Source organism: Anas acuta, chromosome Z (genome assembly GCF_963932015.1).
Source record: "Anas acuta chromosome Z, bAnaAcu1.1, whole genome shotgun sequence".
Classification (NCBI taxonomy): domain Eukaryota; kingdom Metazoa; phylum Chordata; class Aves; order Anseriformes; family Anatidae; genus Anas; species Anas acuta.
Genome location: NC_089017.1, coordinates 59,778,050 through 59,798,902, shown reverse-complemented (window position 1 = coordinate 59,798,902; position 20,853 = coordinate 59,778,050). Strand labels below are relative to the sequence as shown.

General features: G+C 40.7%; 1 protein-coding gene and 1 long non-coding RNA gene across 6 annotated transcripts; one reads left to right on the top strand and one right to left on the bottom strand.

Annotated features, from left to right (window-relative positions):
• Positions 1 to 1,293: 1,293 nt before the first annotated feature.
• On the bottom strand, positions 1,294 to 15,581 carry LOX (lysyl oxidase). 2 transcript variants are annotated; one of them, XM_068666313.1, is made up of 7 exons: positions 14,412 to 15,578; positions 14,071 to 14,179; positions 12,645 to 12,782; positions 10,189 to 10,345; positions 6,899 to 6,994; positions 6,622 to 6,737; positions 1,294 to 5,076 (listed from the first exon to the last, which is right to left on the bottom strand). In XM_068666313.1, the coding sequence occupies exons 1-7, from the start codon at positions 15,136 to 15,138 to the stop codon at positions 5,070 to 5,072; spliced, it is 1,350 nt and encodes a 449-aa protein (XP_068522414.1). In that variant the 5' UTR covers positions 15,139 to 15,578; the 3' UTR covers positions 1,294 to 5,069. The 2 variants fall into 2 exon arrangements, with proteins under 2 accessions (XP_068522414.1, XP_068522415.1); XM_068666314.1 differs by lacking the exon at positions 1,294 to 5,076 and having other exon boundaries at positions 6,618 to 6,737; positions 14,412 to 15,581.
• Positions 14,169 to 20,550, top strand: LOC137847792 (uncharacterized). Of its 4 annotated transcripts, none has more exons than XR_011091075.1 (3): positions 14,169 to 14,372; positions 17,642 to 17,752; positions 20,402 to 20,550. It is a non-coding gene; the product is annotated as an uncharacterized lncRNA (long non-coding RNA). The 4 variants fall into 4 exon arrangements; XR_011091074.1 differs by lacking the exon at positions 14,169 to 14,372 and adding an exon at positions 15,805 to 15,967 and having other exon boundaries at positions 16,113 to 17,752; XR_011091073.1 differs by lacking the exon at positions 14,169 to 14,372 and adding an exon at positions 15,976 to 17,255.
• Positions 20,551 to 20,853: the final 303 nt, after the last annotated feature.

Here is a 20,853-nt window from a genome sequence, read left to right as displayed (position 1 = left end):
GACAAAACAATCTCAGATTTCACTATCTTTAAAAAGATTCAGTGTTAGTTTTGAATATATTAAAAGGGAATAAAAGAGGGGAAAAAAAAAAAAAAAAAAAAAAAGCTGTGATATTGATAGCACAATAGCACCAGTTTGAAGATTTCCAAACGGGCATAAAAAATTTGTCATCAGTTTTATATGAACAAGTCAGATAGATGAATTAGGGCCAAAATTAATATCTTAACTGAAAATTTGGGGCTGTTTTATAGTTGTAGGCTGGTGACAGATCATTTTGTGATACTAGGCAGGTGAGTTAATGTGAAAATGAGAGATGAGTGATAGTGGATGGGAATTATATTTTCAATAAATCTGAATATTCTTACTACAATAATTGGATGTATAATTGTTTTGACTGCATTCCTGTACTTGCATGGAGTTCTGTGCTCTGTGGATAGCACTTGCAGGAATTCCTAGTTAGAAGCTCTTAGCTCTAAACCATATAGCATAGAAATAATATTGTCAAATAAATTTTAGAAATACCACCACAACATTGTTTAAATCTGAAATAATTCTACATTTATGTGTGTGTGTGTTTTTTTTTAAGCTACTACATCATTTTTATCTCCATTTACCCAGGGTCAAGAACACCATCGCTGATATTTCAGTGCTTGGAAGCCTCTTACTAGAGTGAACAATTCAGTATTCTTAACCATGTTCTGAATTAATCCCTCAGCAAAGGGAATGGAGATGTTTCATAATTCATCCTATTTAATCAGCTTAGCATACAGATTGAAGAGGCAGCGGAATGTTGGTTTGTATTCAGAAAATGTAAATAAAGGATAAAATGTTTTTGGAGTAACTGAGTGTTAAATGTGTTAAGTCAATTGTATAGAGTACATTGACTATCTGTGACAGACTGCTCATACATTCTTTCCATATGAGCAAAGTTTTTGGTGCAAAAATTCCAAAACTGGTTTCTAAGCTCCAGTTCCTTCAGAGACAGCTTGTTTGGTACGGAAATCTTTAACAACATGGGCTGTATCCAGATGAACCATATCTTATCCTATTATGCCTTCACTTGTTAAGCTTTTGTGTAGTGTGAGGGGTAATTTATCATCCCTTGCATCTTTTGATTTCTTTTTATCTGGGCATGACATTTTTTTCTGAGACCATGTCAGAGCGACATGGTCTTCCCCATTTTCTTGTCATATAAGACATGCACGTGCATACTACTTTCACTGAAGCTTACTCATTATAGTTGGATGTGGCCTATGATAAACTCTTCCATTAAGCATAAAACTTAGACAAATAGAACGCTTGAAAAATTTTATTCAAGTCATTTTCACATAAATTTGCAACCATAATACGGGCATGTAACACAAGAATATGAAAGTGCAATAAAGAATACAAAGCTAGTGTCTGAATATTATAAATAAGAGCTCTTCAGATAAAGATGCAAAGTTTTTTGAAATTAAGACTCTTGGAAGAGAAGTGAAGAAAATAATGAAAACTTAAAAAAAAAAAAAGTTGCAAAAACAAGTGGCATTTCACTGAATCTGTAGCAATTAGTTGCATAATAAAAACCTCCCCATAGCATACTTTTTGGTTTTAATTCAAGTTAAAACCTTTCAGCACCTTTTATGATTTGGAGAAAATGAAAATGCCATATCAGCATAAATGTGAGACACAGGATAAACCACCTTTTGATGTCTCATTTATGAAATTCACCATGCTGGTCTGAATGAGTACAAAACAATGCATAAATGACGAAGAAGGTACATTTTGGTGTTTGTACCCATTCAACACGGCATAGTAAACTCTGGAGCAGAGAGAAAAACGAGTAGACTTACTAACACAAAAACATCATCTACACAATATGTTGGTTCAGATGGTGACCAATCTGTCATTTTTGTTACACTTTTGTCTAGAAATATGCAAATACCAAATATATTTCAGGATTAAAAAAAAAATATAACAAACCCCTTCTGTAATGAGTCTGGTACATAGTATGTTCCTTATGTGCAGCTTTTACCTAAAGACCTGAAATGTGGGAAGCAATTGCTTCACACATATACTAAACATTTTGTCTTTTCAAAGATCTGAGACTACATGACAACAATTTTATACTGGATTTCTCACAAAATTTGTCTGATACTGCTCCCACTGAGACCAATGGTAGATCCCTTTCAAAGACGATAGAAATAAGCCCAATGTCTTGTAAAAAAAGATTCAAAAACATAATTTGCTTTATAAAATAAGGTTTTATCAAACATTTTTTATAAATGTTTTTCAGCAAAGATGCATGTAATTTCTTAAATATATTCCAGTATGAAAACAGTCAGTTAAGATGTCTGGGACAAAACTGCAGAGCCAAGATACTAAAAATTCTGGTTGGCGCTCCCCTAATTAAAAATGCTTCTACACATGCTATTTGATCAACTCTTCTACTGCATTGTGATTAGCTGTAGTTAAATAGGGTAAGTTAAAGTCATATTTCTTCTTTTTTTTTTAATCCTAAAATCTCTTGCTTTTCTGAATAGACTGTTCATGTTATCTTAGGCAATGTTTGTGCTATCGTATATTACTGTCACGTTCCTTAACACACACTTTAAAACAAGTAAAAATATTTTGCTACGGAAAAGAGCTACATCCCTGTAGCCACAATATCCCCAATACTCAAAGTTATGGCGTTCAACACCTTTCCAAACCAGGCCGTTCCCATTGAAAGGTCTAAGTCCAGTACTAAAACTTGCTCCACCTACACAGATGCTTAACCTTCTCTGGCTTCTTGCTGACTTCAGTGGAGTTCTGCAAGTAGTTTGGGTATAGACATGCGAGCAGGTGACTGCCTAGAAAGCTGAGGGAGAAACTCCTCAGCTGCTCTGTGTCCAGTTAGTTTCTTGTCCCACATTCAGTGTCAGGCACAATGAGGTAAGAGCACACAACCTCTTACCAGGAAGCAGTCTGTGCCCACAGCTTAGCTTCCATTACAGTAGTAGCTTGTGTGTCCACTGCCCAAGCTGCTATCAGGACCTTCACCCCAGTTCTGACCTAAGTTTCTAGAAAGGTGAATGCACTTGCATCCCTTAAACCCTAATCTTAAAAACTCTTTGAGCTGAGATTTCAGAAGCCTGAGCTTTAATCAGGCCCTCACTTTGCAGACACATGTAATAAATGGCTTTCTAATAAACCTAGTTTCCAAATTTTGCTCCTGTTCGCTGCCCATACTGGTGACTGATTGCTGAAATGGATCTCTGAACAAACAAAAAGGGACCTGCAGTCTAAACTGTATTCAGGACACACTTCAAATTTGGGGTAGTAATCACTTGGTTGTTGGTTCTTAGACTCTCTTTTCAGTATACCCATTAGTTGGATAAGTTTTTAACCTAGTTATGATTAAGGTGGAAATACTTTATACTCTTGAAATAAATATATGCAGTAAAAAACAAGCTGATCCTTACAGGATATTATAATTGAGATAAAACTTCCAAATTTAATTCATAAGGTTCTATTTCAAAAAATATTTCCAAATACTGCCTGAAGTATTCTCAATACTGGTAACAATATCTCCTCAGATTTTTCCTTTTTAACTATACTGAATAGCACATGTACTTAAAAAAAAAATCAAGAAATCAAGATACTTGATTTCTAGCTTTCACATCTCATTAGATGTTTTGAACTGCTGATTAAACATAACCAATACCAATCAATACTTCTAGGTCACTTTGTTTCAAAAGTAGATCCTTCATTTTATATGATCTGAAATCTGAAAAAAAGCATGAGATCCCCTTGTGATATGTTATTTCACAGTTTAAAAACAAAATCACAGCTACTGTAGCTTACAGCAGGGTGCACTGCAAAAGCAAAATAATTTGGGGATGGGAGGAGGGGTAGTGTACCCAGCACCAGTAAGACGTTCAGTGAAAACTTTAATTTGGGCTGGAAATTTTTCCCCTTAACAATGTCGTATTTGGTTCCTGAACAGCCTAAAGTAGGATATTTAATACATTGACTTTTGCTCTCCCTCTCTATATAGTATATTTTCAACTTCATTGCTTGACTACTGAGATATAAATTTTAAAAGCCAAGTACAGTGCTTCAGGGGGAAGCAGGCAGTAAGCTTCTTCATGATAAAAATACCTTTTTAGAGATTCTGACCTACTTCTTTTTATGGTGCCACCTGAGTTAACTGCCTGTATTATTTTGATGGTTAACCTGTTCAACTGGTTATTTTTCACAGATGACTACACCAGGGACTCTTTGTCACCTCTAAGAGCCCTCTTCTTGACAGGTATTCATATTTATCCACATTATGTGTGCAGAAGTCTTTTAAAAGCCCCACCTTGAAAAATCTCTAAAGCATAGAAAGGTGGATAAGTTCTTTAATTCATTTCTACTGATGAAAGGTTTCTTTCAAAACCCCATCTGTTTTTGACTTAAGAAAATGGTAAAACTTCTAATGTATTAAAAACGTAAACGTAACTTTTCTTGCAGGGGTATAACTGATAGATAGATAGATAGATATGTATTTCTTCGCTATATGTTAATATCCCTTGAAAACTGAACATACTTTTCTCATTCGTATCAACGTGTCCTAGCAAGTTTTATTTTAATGGTTACTGCAGCATTACTCTCAAGCTGTTTTTCATTCTGGTATTTTCTGAGATAGCTGATGTTAGTACTTTCTATTGCATTTTATTTAATTCATTTTACATAAAGTTTTGCTACTTTTTAGAATACGTTCAACAGTAATATTCTGACTGAAGTCTATTTATCACCTGAACTCCAAATTTGCAGGAGTTAAAAAATGCTCATGAGTTAGAATTTCAAAATTTATCTGTAGATGAATCACCAGTTCCACACATTTCAATAGTTAAAGAAGTAATGCCAATTCATATGTTTAAAATCCAGTTACAGATTTTGTTGAGAAGCAGCTGATGTGCTTCAAAATCACATAATGTGTGTGGGTGTATATGTGTATGTTCTGTAGTTTTGCTTCTATAGTGTTTACATCCTATTGAAATTTATATAATGATACTTCAGTTCAAAACATTTGGCTCTGTCTCATCCATTTTCTTGCATCCTTCTCAGTACCTGTTAAAAAAGTAACAGTGGTAAGCACATGGTCAAAAATACAAAAATACAAAAAAATCTGCTACATATCCTTCTGTCAACCTGAAGATGTAGCTCAAAAAGGGTAGAAGAAATTTTGTCAGATTCTAACAGGCATGAATATATTTATTTGCTTGCATTTACAAAGATGGGGAGAACATTAAGCTAATTAACCAAGCATCTCTTCCCTTTGAATGTGAGTGAGTAGAAGCTGCGTTCCCTGCGTTCACCTAGTCACTGTTGCTACAGAGAAATATTTTAAAAAGCTCCTTACACAGGTCTGTCAAAAATAAATCCCTCGTGACCTCTAGGACACATGTTGTTCTCTTTCACTACTTTCTACAAGTCTTACCACTGTACATTAATAATAAAGGATTATGCTGAAGCCATTTATTTAACTTCTTGCATTTATGACCTAAGTGTAATTGTAAACGTATCTCCATGCTGGAGTGAAATAATGTTTCTCATTTTATTCTCATTTAATCAGCAGCTTCCTAATGCAAAGTAAGCAATGAACCTTTTACAGGCTAACTTATCAATATTTACTTTAAATTATTTATGTTTGCTTCATCGATGCTGTTACAGTGGACTATACCGAACATTTATTTCATTTTTTGTTTGCTGCTCTGGAATCTCACATGAATCTCTATACAGTGTTGACACAGCATTTTTTTATGCCATGAAATCAAACCACTTCATAATTGTTTTGTATAAGTAGCTAACATGTTATCCTGAGAACCACTTATCTCTGTGTTACAGAAGACTGCTTTCTGTGTGTATATTTTGCAACAACTAAGCTATGGCAGATCCACAAACATGAACATTAATTAAATGTGAGTGTGCCTTTTCAGAGGAAAGAAACGACGAGCATAGTTGTAGCATTGTTTAAACTTTTGAAGAACTAATAGTAAACTGTCAACACTGTGTGTCTGGGAGAGCTGTTTCAGGAAAGATAGCTGCTGTGTCCGCAGCACTAAAGTAACATATACGTGTGGGATTTTGCAAAATGCTTTAACTATTTAACTGAGCTATTTAACTGCTCAACAGTTCTGTTCGAGTGCTATAAACGGGTATTGAATGAGAACAGAAAGGTTTTAGTGCAAATATAAAGGCCTGAGCTAGAGGCAGCATCTCAGAGCACAGGAGATAGTAGAATTTTGAAGTGCTATATATCCCAATAGTAAGATTACAAAAGCGAAATTCTCACTTATGATTGTTTTTCAAAACTAAATAATTTAAAAAATAGTGTTAAATTGTGTAAATAATTTAATTAGTCCACATCAGGATTCAAAAGATATGAAGTTATCAAGACCAAAGTAACCATACTCATCCTTCCTGACAAACCTTTGAAAAGTTTCATCCAAATTTCAAATTAACACGCTAGATCCTGAAAGCTGTGAAGTGACATACTAAATAAACCTGTATCATTAGAACTGGGACTTTTTCAATAGGAAATAAATCTCTAAACTTCATAAATCTGATTGTCAACTTCAGTACTATGAATACAAAACAGTTAAATATACTTACGGTGAAATTGTACAGCCAGAGGCATATGCATGGTGGCCAGTATAGCGTATATCACAGCGTACTATATTGTTGGAGTAATCGGATTCAGGTACCAAGTAGCTGGGGTTTACACTGACCTTAATGGGAGAAAGAGCAGTGTTGTTGGGTTGGTAACTTTACATTCAAAAGGGCATATGCATATGATTTGCTTCTCTTAAAAAACAAAAAGGAAAAATAAAAAAAAGAGAGAGATAGAGAAGAGAGAAGGAAAGTAACTCTCCTTTCCCAAAACCCTTACCTTCAGAATGTAATTTCCAGGTTTCACATCTGTGATATCAATCCACTGGCAATCTATGTCAGCATTGTAAGTGTCGTAACAGCCAGGGCTCAATCCCTTGAAAATAAGAGTTAGATAGGTGTCAAAAATTTTTTTAGGAACAGTAATATTCCAGACATTAGTAACACTGAGACTGAAGTACACTTAGCCATCACAACATTTCAGTAGGAAAATGAAAAATTATCTCAGGGAATAAGGCTTATTTTTTCTTGGCATTTAATTTGAATACCTGAACTAGAACACGTAATTCTAGCATGTCACTTTTACAGAGAGTGTTTTGCTAGTATAGCATAAGAAATACCTGTACTATCAGTAGTTGAACAACTGTGAAATATCTAGATTTTATCCGTAGTTTGAAGTCAAAAATTAAGTTAGTTAAAATAATCTAGAAAACCATAATTTTGAAAAGTACTCTGAGAAGTGATGCTTAGGCATGTCTAGTTTTCATTTTCCTCCAGCTGTGCTTTTTTGGTGTGTATGACTACTTTAGTACAAGAATGTTCAGTCAGCAGGGGATCCTGAGTAGAAGGCACTGAGCTACCAGTAGGAAGACTTTGGAACATGAAAGGGACCTTTACAAGACAAAATTCTGACACTACCTCCCTATTCTTCCCTAAATACCACTCCTGCCCAAATAAAAATGAGTTGGAATTATTCACTGCCAAAAGACACTTCTTCACAGAAAATACATTTTCCAACAGCAATGTTTCAAAGGAAACCTTACAGCTGAATATTTAAAAATCTTAATTTTAACAGAAAAAATAAAATCAAACTTGACCAAAGACTGGACCTAAATATTTGCAAATCTCAAGTAAACAGCTTCTGAGATTTTTGAGATTCTGAGGTTCATTGGTCTTATCAATGTGTATAAATATCTGAGGAGAGGGTGTTGAGAGGATGGAGTCAGTCTCTTTTCAGCTGTGCCCAGTGACAGAACGAGAGGCAATGGGCACAAACTGAAGCACAGGTTCCAGATGAATATGAGGGGGCATTTCTGTACTGTGAGGATGACAGAGCACTGGGACAGGTTGCCCAGAGAGGTTGTGGAGTCTCCTTCTCTGGAGATATTCAAAATCCATTTAGATGCCATCCTGTGCAAAGTGCTCTAGGTGTTCCTGCTGAGCAGGGGATTTGGACTAGATGATCTCCAGAGGTCCGTTCCAACCTCAACCACTCTGTGACTCTGTGATTGAGTATGAACTTCATCACCTGTGTTGGAACCTGTCACCACCCTTAGGAAGAGCATATCTTTTTGCTCTGTGTAAGTGCAACCTCTAAACAGGAAAAGGAAAATCGAGGGCTGTTTGCACACTTAGTTTTTCAGGGAAGTGCCCCGGTGGGGCTTCTCTTCAGGCAAACACAGAGACACAAGAATTCTGATACAATTTAGAATGTAGTCTTTCTTCCAGACCTATCTTTTCTGAAAGTTTATTTGCAGTTTAGGAACTTTAAAAAGAATTTCCATATATGAATGTTTCAGTGGTTCAAATGTGGTGTTTTTCATCATGGCCGATGTAGATTGCTGTAGGCAAAGCTAATACATTCTAGTAACACACAGATTGCTCAAAATTCAAGTCCACAAGAATTCCCTCTTGACCCAGCTGGTGATCAGCTCAGACTCTCTCACGTATGTGCCAAGTCTGAGGCTGGAGGAAAGTTTTACAGTCCAATTACAAACCCCTGAAATATGGGCTTCCAGTGGAAATGCTGACATAGGCATGATTCTACTGACACAAATACTCCAGCTGTAAAATATGCATGTTGCTTAGTTAGATGTCATCGTGTACAGAAGGAGAAAAGATGTTTATAAAACCTCTTCAAAGCTTTTATGTAGTGTAGATCATTCATTATATTTAAAATTCAGATGTGTACACATCAGCCAGTGAAGCATGGCTGTCATTTCTCTGTGATAAAATAACTACCTCCTTGATTAAAAACTGCAGAGTAAGGGATACAAGTTTACGGTATAGCCACACTGAGATAAACCACAGGTCCATTGAGCTCATTGTCATGTCTCTGACAATGGTCAGCAACAGATGACTGAGGAGAAAAAACAAAAGAAATGGGACTCATAATGTCCCTTAGCCAGGTAAATTCCTTCCACCAGGTATTTAACAATATCTGAGACACAGAATGCCATCAGATTGTGTTTAATAGCCTCCATTATTTGGCCAAAGATTTTTTTTTGAACTCATAGATTATTCTTGGTCTCTGCAACATCCTATGGCAAGGAGTTGAACAATTTATTCTTATGTCAAAAGAGCACCCTTCAATGTCTTAAAGATGTTGCCTGGCAATTCTTTTGGATATCCTAAATTCTCGTACTGTGAAAAACAGTGAATATCAAGGATTTCTTCTTCCAATCCAGGATCATTCATGATTTGGTACTATTTCTGGCTTTTCAAATACGAAAATATTTTTCACGCCCTATGAAATCGTAATGTTGTAGCCATACTACACTCCTGATCATCCTTGTTCTCCTAGGGTTGGTTGCTTTGCTTGTTTATGGTAACAGTTTTGAGAGGCAGTGACCAGCACTCCACACAATAGTCAAGGTAGCAGTCTATCATGAACGGGTATACCAGAATGGTACATTCTTTTTTTTTTGTTGTTTGTTTGTTTGTTGTTGTTTTTTGGCTGTTTCTTTAATAGCCCTAATATCTTGCTTTACACTTGTATATGACTAATATACATGCGTTCACATGGCTGTGATTCTTTAATGGCTTTCTATATATGCATAAAACAATGTTGTAAACTTTCTGTACTGGACTGCCACCCAGTAGCTACAGGTATCAAAGAAATTTAACACTTTGCAGCTTCATGCTCTGCAAGAGAGAAGATACTAGCTATGAACACTGGGAACAGCCAGGGGCATCACCCAACAGTTCCTGGAGGAATGAACACTTCAAACAACTTTACTGACTCCGTCTTCAGTTCTCTTTAGCTTGCTAGACCAGTCCTGTCTATAAATTGAAAGAATTTGTGGTGTGCTTTAACACAGGTCAGTTACCAGTGGTGTAAGTTAACGAGTGTCCCTGCATTTTAGTGACACCTGCATTTAACAGCAACTAGGTAAACTTTAATATTTCAAGTCGCTGTCCCAACCTCTGTGACACAGAATTTCCACACCAGTTAGCACATCAGATTTAGCCTGTACTGATAGGAAAGAGACACACAATCCAAAAATAAATCAGATAGGAGAAAGAAACCCTGAACCAACTCTTTCTGGTTGTCTCTGAACCAACTCTTACCTGCGTGTGTGCTGTACATGCATATCGTCTATAATACCCGTAATCACAGGAGGTATCTTCAAGACAGAAGCTTGCTTTGTGTCCTTCAGCAACTTTTCTGTGTGAGCTCGCATCCAACAAGTCATAGTGACTGAATTCATCCATGCTGTGATAATGTCTGTGAGACCATGGATATGTTATTAAAGATGGATCAGATTTGGCGGTATAATTTTAATATATTCCTATTCACTTATCAAGATAAGACCTGGCCACATTTTCTTCATTGCACATAACACATGTTAGTATACTTTCCTATTATAAGCCACTCAGTTAAGTATTCTATTCATTATTCCAGTTTTCAATGACTAAAAACCCCAACTTCTTCAAGCAACTGACAGGGGAAAAACTGTACAACAGCCCAGTTTTTCCAAAAGTTACCATTTTACGGAGAATGAGCTGTTATTATCAGAATAACAATAACAAATATTACATAGTTCATACTTGAGTTGTACATCTTATAACTCTGCCTTTGGGCAGAGTTTGGCTAGGAATGCTTACCTTACATACTATAAATTCCAGAGATGTTTCCTACTTGTTACCCAAAAAACAGATATTTACCTTCCCATTTCCATGGTCCTCAATCCATGGAAATCCATATCACATTCATAATATTAGTGAAAACAAATTTGCATGAAGGAAGCTTTGGTGTACAGATCTCATTAGCTTGGTCATTAAGAACTAACGGAAACTGAACAGAGATGTCAGCATTTTTGTAGTCTACAGTTAATGTGGTCTCTATTTCAAAAGTGCATATGCTTTCAATCTAGGCACAGTATTTTTCTTGCTTTCATACACTGTGAGTTCTATCTCCCTCTGTGGACTTGAACACCTACTATTCTAGTAGTCCCACTTTTTCTTTAAAGGTGGAAACCTAAACTTGTACTACCTATCTGCACTTTGTGTGCAGCACTTGGCTACTGTTACTTATGAACACTTTCAGCTCAAGAGCTACATGAAAAAGGTAATTAAATAGAATTCAAACATACTGTTAAAATGGAGAGAAGCACAGAAGTCTAGCAAGCATACATGTCAGGAACACTAAAACCAGTTCACAGATGATGATGACTAACACTGATGACTAGCCAAAGGCATTAGTAGTTATAGTCCATTTCCAAATGGACTTGTTTCACTGCCATAGAAATGATCACGAGAAACGGAATTTTTTTTGTTGGCAGTATATGTTCTGTCCAAGAACTGTATTAACATCAGAGACACTTTGCATCTGGATAATGATATCTGGGCTACAGTAGCACAGTACGAAACTGCTTTTCTACCAATGAAGATTTTAACTTCTCTCCATCCATTTCATCATCCACTTATCAACTTAGTAAGCGCCAGGGTGGGGGCTTTGTTGTTTTTGTTGGATTTTTTTCACAGTGGGTGTTTAACTAAAGCATTTCTGGAAGCTTTTTCTGTTTGGCTTGATTTGGTTCTAGCTTTTTGATCCTTACAAGATTTATAACCTAATAGTATCAGTCCTTCTTTGAAAGAATTTGTTTTAATGAAACCAATTTTTCATCCAAGTTTGACTACAGGTGGTTAAGCTTAAAGCCCCTGAAACTAGAGACAATTGACAGAAGTGGCATTCAGGTTAAGCCCACATTACATAGTATTTTTAATAGAACAATACTAAATCATCATTAAGTACCCATTACTTAGAACTATATTTTAAGTAAGGTGGAAGTATGGTAAATTTTCTAATAGTTTACAATTGATTCAGCTATGAAATAGCAGAAATAGGAACAAGCCTCCAAGCCTGCATGTGAATTTTCTGAAATTGTACAAGTTTGCAATGTTACCTGCTCCCAAAATGTTGGGAATTTCCCTTGCCACATTTCCAACAATTTTGCCATTCAAGAGCCATACTGCTCTGCTAAAATATCATGCTATGATATGAATGTTGATAAGGAGATCAGTCAACTCAGTACCAAGTCTGTACCAACTCAGTACCCATTGATCTGAACATGCCTTGTCAAACTAGCCCAAGAAGTTCAGGTCAAGAAGTATGGGTCAGTGGTTACAATGATAAGGAACATCCTAGTAAATGTGCATTTTAGAATTTCCACAGTTACTTTGTTTTATTTTTATTTACTGGTTCAACTTACATGTAACTAGATAGTAACCTTAATAGAATATAGTTGAAGGAGAAGGTTTCCTGTCAAAAACTGATTTGAGGCATGTAACGAACTTATACTTGCAAGAGTTTTATACTTGTAGGTATCCAATCTTCATTTTGTTTTCACACAGCTCTCTGAAAGTGATTACCACTAGCATAAAATGAATCACAGAGTAAAATGCTAAAGCTTCCCATGGCTTTCCCCCAACTCCACTCCAGTTTCAGAAAGTGTCGCCTTATAATTGACAATTTGTTACTGAAAGAGATAATTAGAAGGTACCATACTGAGCACTTCACTCACTGGTGACAGCTGTGCCACTCCCATGAATAACGGGGTCTGCTTGGTAGAAAATCCGATGTGCCTTGATTTTTCACTCTTTGAGGGAACCTCAGGAGCACTCGGTTATCATAGTCTCTAACATCTGCTCGATAAGCTGAACTGTAACAGTGCAAAAAGAAGAGCCATAAGTGTATGCAAAACCAGCACACTTTAAAACTACATTATATTGTTTCAGAAGTGATTGAATATTATTGATCTTTTAAGCCACCTTAAAGCTCATGCAATAGAGATGCACAAGAATTCCACATAGTGTCTTCAGAAGGGCCTGGTATCAGAGGAAGAACTGAGTAAGATTCAGACCTGCTTCTAATCTCACAAAGAGGAGCTGGATCACCGACTCTCTGGCTCTGCCTGTTAAGCAGATCACTGCTCAGCTGTAAAATTACTCTGGTACCAAAAGTACAATCTCAGTAACTGCTGTTAACCAAAAAAAAAATCACTGTGAATATAAGATCACATAACAGATGTTTGTTTCTGTTGTAAAAATATTATTGAACACATGCCCCAGGCTTATCCTATTTTACACAGCCGTAATCTACAGTTTTTTACATACTGAATGATTTAATCATTTGCTAGTCAGCAAGAACATTTCAAATAGCCTTCATTGTAAAGTGAGCACAAAAAATACCAGTTCTTATACCATGTTTTCTTTTTTCAGCAAATGAAGAAAGAGCACGACCACAGAAAGAGTCTGACATCAATTAATGATGCTGGTAAATAATAAATGTGTTTTGCACGATAAGATATCAAACCAGTTAAAATGGTTAAAACCAGCCACGGTGATTTTGTTCCAAACAAAACAGGAAAAGTCCCTCATTGCCAAGTGTACAGGACCTAACTTGGTCAGCAAAGCTGCTATTTCAGACTGCTGAAAGGCTTGGAAACACTTTTCAGAGCGATTTTAGTTTTAAGATGCACTGCTAGATGTATTACAATACATATGTCCAGAAACAATTAGCATGTTTCAATTTTAACGGGAACTTGTGCTGGCTAGGAATAGGTTTTTACAAGTGGAGTAGAATACGATTTGGCAGGATTAGAAGAGGCTGATGAAAATCACCAGGTCCAAGTGGATTTTTCAGTGCCTCCATTTTGCAAAACTCAGCTATGTTCAAATAGAAACATAGAAACATGCAGCAACACTCAAAAAAAAAAAAAAAAAAAAAAAAAAAAAAAGGAGTTTCTTCGAAGTAGTCTTTGGCTTCTCCTTCTAATAGGGTCGTGCTGTTCTGCTACATGCACAACCCTGCCATCTGCCAGAGGCTCAGAAGAGGGCTGCAGAGGGGTCTGCACGTTCGCAGGCCCTCTGGCCTCCCGTCTCCCACTCCCCACCAGTCCACAGCGGCAGCAGCACCACCATGAAACCCAGGGCACGACCCATGCCTACCTTGCCAGGCAGTTCTCCTCGGCAGCACATCTCAAGTTATACATGGACATCCTCTGGACGTACGTGGACGCCTGGATGTAATAGGGATCCGGGACTAAGTCAGGGAGACCTGCAGTTCATCAAACCAACCACAGAACAGCAAGATCAACCCAGGACATGTCTGCACACACTTGGCCCCCATCCCCATCCTCAAGGAGACGTCGCCTGCCCCCCGTTACGCGCTCTCCCGTGCGTCCAGACCCTTCCTCGTAAAAGAAGAGGGGGAAAAGAGACTGGGAGAGGGGGAAGAGGGGGAAAAATGAGTAAGACAGAGGGAGAGGGGGAGCGGGGGGGGCTCTTACCGTACTGGAAGTAGCCGGTGCCGTAGCCGGGCCTGTACCTGCTGCCCTGGCGGGGCCTCTCGTAGGTGTCGTAGTAGTTGTAGTAGGGGTTATCGTCCGTGTACTTGTAGGGGTTGTACGGGTCGTCGCCCACCATCACATCCTCCCTGCCGCCCCGCGGGCCGCCGGGGGGGAGCAAGCCGCCGGCCCCGGGCCCTCCGGCGGGGCTGCTGGGGGCGCTGGGCCGCGACGGCCCCGCCGAGGGGCTGCGGGCGCCGCCGGGGGTGGCAGCCCCGGGGCCGGGGCCGGGGCCGGGGCCGGGGCGGCGGGCGGCGGGCGGCTGGTAGCCGGCCTGGAACCAGTGGCGAGCGCCGGAGCCGCGGCTGCCGCCGTCGGGCTGCGGGTGGCCGGCGGCCGTCGGGCGGGCGGCGCTGCCCCGCGGCTGCGAGGCGTTGTTGCGGAGCAGCAGGATGGGGCTGCCCGCAGGCTCGGCCGCCTGCCGGCGCCGCGGGGGCTGGTACTGGGAGCCGAGGCTGAGCAGGCTGTACACCTGCCCGTTGTTCTCCCACTGGATCCGCTGCCTCCAGGCGGCGGGGGGCGGCGGGGCGGCGGCGGGGCGGCGCGGCGGCGGCTGCTGGTGCTGCTGCTGCTGCTGCTGCTGCTGCTGGCAGCCGGCGGGCCGGAGGCAGCTCCAGTAGATGCAGGCGTGGAGCTGGGCGAGCAGGAGCCCCGGCCGGGAGAAATGCATCTTGGCGGCGGGGGCAGGCGGCTGAGCACGGAGGGCGAGAGCGGGGCGAGGGGCGCCCCGGTGCCGGGGGAGGGGGCTCCGGCCGGGCCGGGCCGCCGAGGAGGAGGATGAGGAGGAGGATGAGGAGGATGAGGAAGAAAGGCGGGGGGCACCCGGTCGCTCAGGAGCGGCTGCAGGCGGGCGGTGCCATCGGGCAGGTCGGGCCGTCGGGAGGGAGCCCGGCCCGGGGGAGGCGGCGGGAGCGGCTCCTCTTCTCGGCGGTATTTATAGGCGAGGGGGTGCGAATGGGAGCCGGAGCAAACAACCAGCCTCTCACCGTCCTCCGGCCCGCGCGGGCGTCTGCAGCGAGGGAAGGAGGAGGAGGAGGAGGAGAGCAGGGACTTTAAACTCGCTGGCACGCTCGCAAAGTTACACAAGCCCCGCTGGCTGCGCCCCCGCTATTTGTTCACGTAATGCGGCTGGAAACGTGCGGCCCGGACGGCTCCCCCGCCGCCACCGCCCCCCGACCGGGCGGGGGAGGCCGGAGGGGGACGGGGCACGGGGCTGGGCGGCGGCGGGACCCCGGTGGGCTGAGCCCAGCCCCGACGGGCCGGGCCGGGCCGGGCCGTGCTGAGCCCAGCCGAGCCCAGCCGAGCCGAGCCGGGCCGGGCCGGGCCCGCGGCGGGCGATCGCGCTCAGACACACGTAGGCTGCCAGGCGGCGGGGCCGCGCCAGAGTTATGCCGTGGGGCAGCGCCAAAGTATGCAAAGGAAAAATGCTATTAGCTCATCAGCGCTGGAGAGACTCGAAACGGGGTGGCGGCGAAGGGGGAAGGGGCCGCTAGCGAGAGGTGAAACACGGTTCTGGAAAATGCGCCGGGCGGCCGGCACATCGCCCCGGCCGGGTGGAGAGGGGAGGGGGGGGGAGCTGCGTGTCGGGGCTGGGTAGCGGAGTCCCTTAACGAGCTGTTAATTAGGAGAAAACCTTCTTCAAAGGAGCAGCCCCTCGAGGATCCAGAGCTGCTTTTCTGAGTGTGAGTCACACGAGGAGCGCGCTGGCGGCTGCTCGCCGGGAGGCGAAACCCGCACGGCCGGGACCGGCACCGGCACCGGGACCCCGGCACCGGGACCCCCGCTGCCTTTGCCAAGGGCCTCCGGCTGAGAGCCAGACAGAGCGGCGGAGGGGACCATCACCATCACCACCACCACTGTTAACACCACCACCACCACCATCACTCAGCCCCACGCCGACATCTCAGTGCTGGGATGTGTCCTCCACCACTACCACCACCTCCACCACCACCACTGGTCCCACACCAGCAGCTCGGTGCTTTGGACGTGCTCCCCGCCACCACCACCACACACACTGGGATCCCCCAGGCTGGGCTGGGTGTGCTCCTCGTGGCTGCTGTGCTGAGGTGACCTCCAGGCTCTCCTCTTGTGCCACGGCCCATGGTGGTTCGTTTGCGTGTTGCCTCCAGAGGTTTGCAGGCTGTGACCCAAGTCCTACAAAATGGGGCACTGTGCTGTGGCTGTGAGGGCATGCGAGGGTGAGGCACCCAACATCGGTGCCACCAAGGCCTGACCTGGCAGCTCTCCGTGGCCCCTGACAAGCACTGTGCCCAGTGTCACCCCAGTGTCCCATCAGGCCCACCACTGTGGCTGATATCTGTGGCTGTGCTGCAAGAGAGTGTGAGGCCCTGGGCACTGAAACACCGCATCCACCCACATCATCTCAAGGCCCCAGATCCCTGGGATATCAGTGGACAAGTGTAAAAACTCCCTGTCTGGAGGACTCTGGGGAGCACAGGGTGGTTTTCATCACAGAGAGCAAAGTCTTCTTGCCTGGAGCACCCCAGCAGCCATGTGGGTGCTGGTTGTCCCTGGCAGCCAGCAGCAGGCTGGTGAGGAGCACCCACCAGACCAGGGCCCCTGACAGACCCTGTCCCTGGCAGCCCGCTGCGGAGTTGGGTCTCCTTACTCATCACGTTTGTGTGCTGTTTGTCCCCTCAGATCATTCCCATTGTGGCTTTGAAAATAGTCTTCTCCATTTAAAGTTTTGCCTGGAACAATCAGTGACTAAGACTGAGTAAAATGGAAAGGTTGAAGACAGGGAAAATACAACACCGAAGAAATGAGGTTTCTGTCTTTCTAATCTTCCTCTAAATCTTACTAGTGTTACAAACAGCAGGTTGTCTCCCAATGTGTGACATTAGAAAATCTTTCCACACAGTGGGATTCTAGCCATATGTTTTTTGGTTTGTTTTTGGTCTTTGGTTTTTGGTTTTTGCTTTGCCTCATTAAGTAACTATTATTTTTTTAAACTGGAGAAAGCGTAGTTGAGCCTGCCCTGCCCATTTATCACCCATTCACACTGTTTGCCATTTTTTCCACAGAACAACCTTTATTTGTTCATGAATTTAGGTTTCACAACTCACAAAAAGCACTAGCGGCATCCCTAGGGCATCACATCCTTCATTTGTTAGATGCTTATACCCTGCTCAGCAACTGTCTTTTCCTCACAGGTTGCCTAACTATACCTTGGTCTGTGGAGGACATCAAAAAGCCCACCAGCTGCTGTGAGCAGACAGACATATGGTGGTGAAAATCTCTTGAAAGTCTCATAAGCAAGCCAGGTAATGTGATTGCTTTAAAAATACGCTAAAAATTAGCGAGTACTCTGTTATCAAGCTTCCTCGTGAGTTTAACACAGACTCTTTGTAAAGATCAATTTTGACACTGGTTTGCAGTTCTCTTAGAGACCTGAGTATTCGTCTACTTCTTTCTTTTTTGGCTAGAAGGACTGAGCTGCCTGTGTGTGTGTTGCACTCAGAACTTTGATTTCTGCCACACATAGAAATATGTAGTCTTTATCAACTTAGATATTGACTTTTCCCTCCCCAAAAATTACAGTAATTGAAGCTGGTATTATTGTGCAATCCCAGTAATTTCTCAAAACCTGAGATTGGGAGGTATTTTATAGTTAAATTTAATTGTCAAATTGTTACGCTCCTCACTGAAAGGTTAGAGAAGGAAAAATGTTTTTAATGGCCTATGTAACATTTGGAGCTCTCCTTATACGTCCTTATATCTCCTTATATATCCACTACTGAACAGCAGTGGTAAATCTCAAAAACAGTAAAAATTAACCTGTATTAAATTAAAAAATCAACAAAATAAAATAATAATAGTTAAAAAAAAAAAAGAATCAAAACTATTTGAATTTGTCATTTCTTAGTACATGTCCCAAGAAAGACATTTTAAGGTTCTTTAAGATAGTCCTTACTCTTAGTGTGTTGTTGAAAGCACTCTGATACTGTAGAAGACAAGAAGTTATTTTGCATGTATAGCCAGTTTACAACAACTCCATTATTTGTTAGCTTTAATGGTATTTCTAAGAACATCATCAACTCTGTTGTTTTGGGATGACTAATTTGTGGTCTGGTTTAGTGTTAATTTGGGATCTTACTTACAGGCATATACATGAAGAAAAAAAGAAATTTAAACAATTTTATAAAATCTTAACAAAAGACTGGAATCTGTGTTACCTATGTGTTAACTCTATTTCTTTGAAGCTGGTATTTATTTGTTTGAGATTGAAGGGTTGGTTGCTGAGGAGTCGCTATGAGAATAGGCTTGATGAGTCGTGGCTGGTTTCAGCTTTCTGTGTTTGAGAAAAAAATTAGTTTACTCATCTGTTAGTTATGCCTGAATAGGCAAAGTACTTTCTGTGATTTTTCTGTGTGCATAAACAATGCATTGCAAGTAGATTCTTAACACTTTTATTGCTTTACAGATCTTATTGATTGTATTTTTCATAACTGTTTTTACTATTGTAAAAACAAAGTATTCAAATTTGGGTAATTTTGTTGCACAGCAGAACACTGTATGTAGATTTTTCTGAAGCCCACTCTACAGCAGGTTGATATATGTTTATTTAGAAACTCATTGTCAGTGCAATGGATGAAAAGGTTCCTCATTGTAATGAATTATCCTTAATAGTTTGAATTAACATGTTAAGATATTCTATACAGTACGTGACTTCACTAGACAGTAAGGACACTAAGTATTTGCAGTCTGTAATGGGTTTATATTATTATTATTTTTTAAGAAACCAACTTAATTAGAGACCAGGATTGTAGGCTTTTTCTGACATCAGTAGGTTTTGGACAAGACTCTATAAAAATTTGTTTTTACAAAAGCTAATTTTCTAGCTAAATTTAGCTACTGTTTGTAGATTGGATTGTGAAGTTTCTCATCAAGCAGCTTCCTATTACCAAAGTAAAATGCCAAAGGAAACTCTTATATATTTTTCTGCTCTGAATTTGTAAGGGAATTTGTTAAACAAATAAATCATTTAAAATTTAATTAGTCAGTGATCTCTTGAATTCAAAATTTGCAGCCAAAACATCACCTGGCCACTATCTAATATTTTATTATACAAAGCTAGTTTAGTTACTTGGTTTTACATGCTATGGGTAGACCTGCTGAACTGCACATACTCTGGTGAATAAAATTAAACACACTTGTAAATTTCTGCAGGATCAGATAGCACTGATAAGAAAAGCAATTACCAGAGATGAGGCAAGTATTGGTTTATTCTGGTGTGAGAGCTTGAAGACAAAAGCCTTCTGACATCTGTGGACTTTGTCAAATTAGGAATTTGCAGTGAAGTTTGAATAGCAGTATTTTTTAAAGTTGAGACCATCAGTGTGTCGGTAGACCTGAATATGAATGGTTTCACAACATCTAGTTACATGGCTTCTTACCTGAACCTGAATTTAAAAGAGCGTGGTGAAAATTAAACAAATTTTAAAACTTTCTGCTGTGAATCTGTAGTGTATTTCATCTCTGATTGTTTTCTATTTCCCTACTAAGGAGTCTCACAAATATTTTAATAACAAGTGAGACTTCTAAAAAAGTGAAATAAATACATGACAACTAATGCAAATTCAGACAGATAATTGAAAATCCAGTGAAGTTATTTCCTTTCATATATATCCGCATCTGTGATGAAAGTTTCCCTAATTATTGTCTTTGAAGTATTCATTGCAGTAGTAGGCAAAATTTACCATAAAAAATATAACTGGGTATGTTCATTTCAATTTCAGTAAATTATCTGATGGCATGCAGAAAGGAATAGTAATCCAGGATGTTTAGAGCAAAGAGACCATTAGCTGTGTATTACAGCATGTGGTAGGTACACGTTAGATTCATTTATCAAGGTTAATGAAGTAGATTTGAACACTGCATGTGTAAACAGTCTTTTTTCTTGTTGTTGTTAGGAAGTTTAGTCCTGGATTGTCTTCACAAGCAGAGCAAGTCTTCAACAACTGCCTAATTTTATTGAAGCTTTCAATCCTGAGAAGAGGACATCATGACAAACCTTAAAAGCTTAAGTAAATTCAGAAAAATAAATGTCTGGCTAAACGCATCACACATCATGTCTGGTTTGTGGCCCAGCTCCAGAATGAGTCTTGCCTTTCGTATGTGGACATTTTGCACAAAAGCAATTATAAAAGAACACACACACAAAAAAAAAAAAAAAAAAAAAAAAAAAAAAAAAAGAGCTAGTAAGTCCAAGCTAAGGGAGAGTTGAGTAAACAATTAATTTCACATTAATGCATTCACCAGACTGTTCTGAGATTAAGAACATTGTGTATGAAGGGAGAGGAATGGATGACGTCTCAAATCAGATATTTTTCTTTCCTCCTCACTGGGGCAAAGCCCTTGTGAA

Excerpts from the sequence above, each read along its gene's own strand:
- LOX (XM_068666313.1), bottom strand. The coding sequence starts at position 15,138 with ATGCATTTCTCCCGGCCGGGGCTCCTGCTCGCCCAGCTCCACGCCTGC. Across the intron at positions 14,180-14,411 it reads CACCGGCTACTTCCAGTACG|GTCTCCCTGACTTAGTCCCG; the intron begins GTAAGAGCCCCC and ends GATGAACTGCAG. Across the intron at positions 12,783-14,070 it reads GAGGAGAACTGCCTGGCAAG|TTCAGCTTATCGAGCAGATG; the intron begins GTAGGCATGGGT and ends GCACTGTTACAG.